The sequence below is a fragment of the Hylobates moloch genome, unplaced genomic scaffold, assembly GCF_009828535.3.
Source record: "Hylobates moloch isolate HMO894 unplaced genomic scaffold, HMol_V3 SCAFFOLD_8, whole genome shotgun sequence".
In the NCBI taxonomy this organism is placed as follows: Eukaryota; Metazoa; Chordata; class Mammalia; order Primates; family Hylobatidae; genus Hylobates; species Hylobates moloch.
In genome coordinates, this window is record NW_026652283.1 from 5888653 (window position 1) to 5894652 (window position 6000).

The 6000-nt window shown below is 50.0% G+C and overlaps 1 protein-coding gene across 1 annotated transcript in view; it reads right to left on the reverse strand.

The window, feature by feature from the left end:
* The window catches only part of VWF (von Willebrand factor), a 178923-nt gene that overhangs the window by 20904 nt on the left and 152019 nt on the right, over positions 1-6000 (reverse strand). Inside the window, exon 44 of the mRNA XM_032159366.2 lies at positions 1536-1646. Within this exon, the coding sequence (XP_032015257.1) occupies positions 1536-1646 (111 nt within the window). The remainder of the gene's footprint in view (positions 1-1535; positions 1647-6000) is intronic.

Sequence of the window (6000 nt, forward strand, 5' to 3'; positions counted from 1 at the left end):
ATTTCTTCTCCTTCCAGATGAGGTGTAGAAAAGGCCAAACACTTGCAGCCATTCTCTTCACCTCCCACTCCTGACTCTCTACGGCCAAATCTTCCCACTGCAGGCCTGAATCCACCCTCCAGACTCCTCCCTCCTCTGATTACTCACTCACTGAGCCGTGGCCACCGGCTCATTAAGAGGACCCATTGCCGCCACCCCCGCTGACCCCTGACATGGTTCAGCAGCAAAGCCATTGCCAACACCCAAGTCTTTTAGGTAAGATGGAGACTTGAGGTAGAGGAGAGAAGCCGAGGTCACCTTATGCTTTGCAAACACTGATGAGGGGCAGGGTGGGGTGGGCCTTGAAGGGAGATGAGAGATGGGGAAAGGGGCAGGAATACTGAGCGCAAAGGGACCAGCTCTCAGCCCCACCAGGATGGGGCAGCCTCTGATCTGAGCTGGACCTTGACCCTGGGGAGAAGGAACAAAACCTGCCTCCATCCAGGGCACAAGGGAGCAGAAGCGCTAAAAGGTGGGGAGGGGAGAACACAGGGAAGGGAACCCATAGGCAACTCAGACTAGAGGGGGAGGTGGAAACTCACCTGAAAAAGTCCAGTGAGTCATTATGTTATCACTGGGGAGGAGAAAGGCAATGGGCCTGGGTAGGAGATGGGGAAGGCTCAGGACAAGATAGCAGACCTTTGGCCTTCCTCTCTAAGAGAAGCGCATTGGTCTTGCTGCGGAAGACAGAGGGAAGGCCCATATGGGCAGCTCACCTCCTCCCAGCACCAGTTCCCAAGGCTGCCAGGACTTGGCACCACCCACCTTATCCTTCTGACCAGACTGAAAGAACCGTGATTCTCCTAGCATCTGGACTAAAATCCCCAAAGACGGAATCCTCTGTGTTTAAGAAAATGGCTTGATGAGCACCAGAGCCTAAGAGAGAACCTGGCAGCACACGGGAGACAGCTGAACTGCTCTGTGTTAGAAGAAGGGACTGGTGGGGGTGGGCCAGCCAGGAGAGGATAAGAGTGGGGTGATGGGGGACTGGCAAGATGCCCCAGCCAGATCTGCAGAAATAGCAGAGGGACTGTGGGAAATACTGTTCCTTTTCTGGGTTGTAAAGTTTTCCACCTCCCTAAAACCACCAGGGAGGTTTCAGTAGAAATCAGTGAAAAGGTCTGAGGACGCTGCCTGGATCAATGTGGTCCAGAACAGTACTTGCAGCCTGTGGCACTTTGGAGGGGTGGTGAGGCCATCCCAAAACCAGCCGTTCAGCCACAGCACCTCAGATTCACAAGTGAATGAGACAGCATGAATCCCCCTGGGAGGGCCCTGGGCTTCTCCCAAAATTTACAAAATGGGAAGCCTGAGGCAGTCTTAACTAGTTCCTAAGGGGCAGATCAACCCAGCTGGCATCTGGATAACACCAACAGCTGGGTGAAATGCCCCGTGGGGAAAGCAAAGGGCAGGGAATGAGATGAAACCAAGGTCAATGTTGGTCCCTGGAGTGGCCCCAATCTGCCCTCCTCCCCATCCCGGGGGCCTGGACCTACACTCTTCCAGAAAGACTGGGAGTCCCCCCGCGGTGAGCCGGTCACCACCTCACAGGCAGATGGCAGGCACCTTCCACAGCACTCTCCTTCATGCAGAACATAAGTGAAGCCCTGAAAAAGCAGAAAAAAACAGAGTAAGGGGCTCTTACCTACGCCTCCTGCGTACTGAGCCCTGGGGTTCTGCTGAGTGACCACTGGTCTGAGCATTTTCATCTTTGTTGTCAACCAGCCTCAGGGCCATGCCAAGAAGCAGCAACCACTAGGTCACTAAATGAAGTCTTACATCAGCTGCAGAGATATAATTCTGCCCCCTGAAAGATCCCACTTTGAGAAAGACCATGATCCAGTCTGTGGGAGCATTAAAGACAGCCCAGAGTTCACTTAGCAGCAGCTTACTAACCTGGCCCTTATCATGGCCAACTCTAGGGCCCCTCACTGACCCAGAGGAACACTCAGGATGACTGGGATCCGATCTCTGCTCTCGCAGGGCTAGTCTCCCATATAAGACGAACACTTGATCCCAATACTGCTCACCAATGTGCAGATTTGGGCTTCCCCAAGAGGTTACTTGACATTTACCTAGTAATTTATAGGGTACGGTGTTCTTTACAAAAGAAAAATGAGATGAGAGAGCAACAGACAAACCTTCCCCAGAAAGCATGCCAGGGAGACCAGCATTCTGGGAGTTTGTCAGCCCATCTTGCCTCTAGAAGGTCCTCCAATCTGGCTAAAGCATCATGAACATGGACTGAAACTCTCCTCTGAAAAGCCTATACAAAGAATAGTCGAAGCAATGACAGTGTGTTTATCCCAGGAGCCAAAAGAAAAGAACCCAAGACTACGCTCCATCTTGGAGCTGTGTCCTTAAGAGAGAAAGAGTAACCACAGCTGTTCAGGACGGGTGTGGGTGGCAGCCTGCTCTGCTCCCCAAGCACACTCCCGAGCAGGGCCGAATCTGAAGACGTACAACACGTGTGCCTCTCTCTGGACAGTCTCAACACTCCTGAGACTTGGCTCAACCTCACCCCGTCTCCACGAGACCTATTGATATCCCCGCCCACCTCCCAGTAGCGTGCAGTGAGCTGTCTCCAGGCTTTTATCAGCCAAGATTCTAGTCATTTACTGTGCACCTATGATGTACTAGGTACTATGGAGGAGACAACAAATTAGGATGTCTCAATCTGTGTACACACCCTCCACGATACAGCAGAACATTCAAAATGCCATTAAATAAAAAAACAAGGTCTCAGGGGGTCAGAAACAAAGACTCAAAGAACACAGAAGACAGTAATTAATACCTTTAGGGATCTGCTGTCGTTCTCGTGCGCCTCTCTAGAAGGCTGAATGATCGAGATTTGCATATTATTTTTGTCTCCTGTTGCCTCTCACCATGAGCAAACAGTGTCAATATTATGGATGGCTCCCAGGCCAGATGCCTGTTCCCACAGCCCCACTAGCTTCTCACACCCAGATACTTTTAGCCATGCCTCCAAATTTCCGTCTTTCTAAGATTCCCCTCCATACCCCACAGCAACCCTGTTTTCTGGCTGCACAACCAGGGTCCAACCTATATTTTTCAATTCTTTATTTTCCCTTCCTCCGACAAATTCCCTCGCTTATATCTACACTTGATATCTTGTATCAAAATACACATCCCAGGCCCTTCTCCTGGCTCTCTTCTCCATCCTGTTTTCATTGGTTTCCCAATTAAGAATGGAACTAAGTAGGTCTACTAGCCACCCAACCTGAAAACATACACACTGAAAAATAAATTATGAATTTATCTAGCAGCATAATCCTTTAAGCACAATTGCTATAACTGAAATGGAGGTGGCAGATGCCAAGCTCTGGTCACTTGTCCCCTCTGAGGCGATCTGAGGAGCACAGTTTGAAAAGCTCTTCCTGGGTCAGACTGGCCCTTGCAACACTGGAGCTGCAGGTTGTACCAGCCTAACTGGATGGGCTCTGGGCTCGGGTCAGGACCCTCCAGTGTCCACAGGCTTCATGTGAGCTACAGGGGTTCTGGCCAACCCCATTCCCTGGGGTGGTCCTGTTTCCTGTCTGATACTGAGAAGAACAGCGCTCCCTCTTCTTCCTCCTGAGGAGTATCACAGAGTAAATAGTATCTAATGGACTTCCTTCGACTTCTCAGAACACAGCTCCTACACCTTGACTGAGCCTGATTCAGGAGCCTACGGGTGAGGAGTCAGAGGGCCATCGGGCTTCATGGAAAATCCCCTCAAAGGCTTGTACAGAGGTGCAGGCCTCCTCTCACTACAGACATGGAAGCAAGGCCATCGCCTGAGGCCCGCTTGGAGCATTCCTGAGAAGCCGCCAATGCCCCTGCTTGCCTGCCGCCATTCCTCTGACATGAAGAGCAGAGAACTACAGGGGAGCTTGGGGAAAGTGTGTTTCTGCAGACTGTGGCTTCAGGGTGATGATGGTAGTGCTGTTCTTTCTTCTCTGTCCCAACCTAGACAACACATGGACTGGCAGATATGAGCCCAAGTGCCTCTGAGGTCGGACCAGAGCTAGTAATGCTAACAATACTACCCTCTTTGCAGAATGAAGTCTGAGAGCATCTGTAACTTACTTAAGCTCCCACCCCACTCAACGCAGTACAGATCGAAGCCCAGCCTCCCACGTCCCCTGAGATTTTAAACCACGAGGCTCCCTTCTCCTCCCTAGAAGATGAGAACATTCAGCCTCTAAGACAAGGCACTCGATTCCCTAGAGCAATCACATGGTCAAGAGTTCTAGACATGGTTCCTCCTCCACTCCTGCCCTGACCTCCCTGCTCATCTTGTTTTTGAAACTGCCCCCAACTTTTCTACGCAGACAGGATTATACCCCAGGACCTGCAGCTCTCCCAATAGTTGACTGGACCAGAGCATGAACTGGACAGTGGACCCGATCCAAGGGCTGAGCTGGGCCTGTCAACTTTCCTCTTGAGAAGCTGATCCATGAAACACAAAGACCGACTAAGTCAGATTTGACAGGGATGAACCGTGGATCTGAAAAGCTGTGTGGAGTTGAAGTAAGATTTGACAAAGCTGTGTGCAAACAAAATGTGTGAGAAAGCAAAACTTCTGCACAGAGGAAGCTGGCCTGCAGTGAGGAGCTGGAGCAAATGGACAGAAATACTGGCTCTTAGGACAAATGGAGAGACATGCTGTAGGACCACGGTGCCCACCTACAAATCCTGCACTTCCTGTCTAAGAGATCCTCCTGTATCTTTTCTACAAATCCCCTTATATTGTAGCTAGCCTGAATGGGTTCTATTCTTTGCAAGCAAAACTCCCCACTGAAACATGAAATATATTGGTTGCCAATTTTCTAAAAATGACCTCTAAGCAGCACTCTATTTGACAGCAAGTTATTTCCCTGGCCTCAGACGGCCTGTGAGAGGAGATGAAAACCAAAGGGTTTCCAAAACTTAGTGTTTCCCACAGGAACACCTGGATACCACAGCATCATCCTCTCCCAAAGGTACTGAGCACCTCCACTCACTCTCAGTACCCAAATGCAGGTAGAACAGCAGGTGGGGGGCCTGGGTTTCGGGATTTGCCCTCAGGCCCTCCTCTGTCCAACCATTCACCTCGAAAACACCTTCAGGAGCTCTGTCTTCACTGCCATTGACATTTGCAAAAGCAACCACAAGATGGATGTGCTTGCCTGCCCTGGCACCTCTTCTCTTAACATCATTATCTGCTGATAATAATGTAATAATAATAATCGCATTAAACCAGCAAGCAGAATTTGACCCACAATCTTCCCTGCAGGCTGTCGCTCCCTTTTTCTCGGGTCTGATCAGTCCTAAACATGCAAGAATAGGGCACCCCAGCACACACAGGAGCCTCAGGGGCAGCCACCACAAACTGGATTTGGGAAACAGGGATCATGTTTTCCGTACCTCAAATTATAAACATGGTCTGAAAATCAACAGTCTATGTGGAAACACCAGAGTACACTGAAACCAAGACGATCCTAGAAAATTCAGAGCATACGTTTGTTCTAGGGACAGGCGAAGGTGATATATGAGGGTGGAAGAAAAAGGAAAAAATCAAGTCCTCTTTTCTAGGCATTTCGTCCTCCCCATGTCTCTGCTCATACCTACTCCACCAGTCCTTTAGACTTAAGACCATACAACAGATGTGACCATTAGCCAAGGCCTGAACTGCAGAAGGATGATGTAGAAATCCTTTGCTCATGCTTTTTCTTCTTACCGAGCCCTAACCCCCTCCCTCTTCCTCACCCCTAGCCTTGAACCAGAGGTCACTAAAGAACCTTTCTTGCCCTTTCTCGTAAACCTGGGAGGCAGAGCTTGCAGTGAGCCGAGATTGTGCCACTGCACTCCAGCCCGGGCGACAGAGTGAGTCTCCACTTAAAAAAAAAAAAGAAAAGAAAAGAAACTTTCTTATCCTTCCTAAGATGCCCCCCTCTACTTTCCTGCTCTGATGGCTGC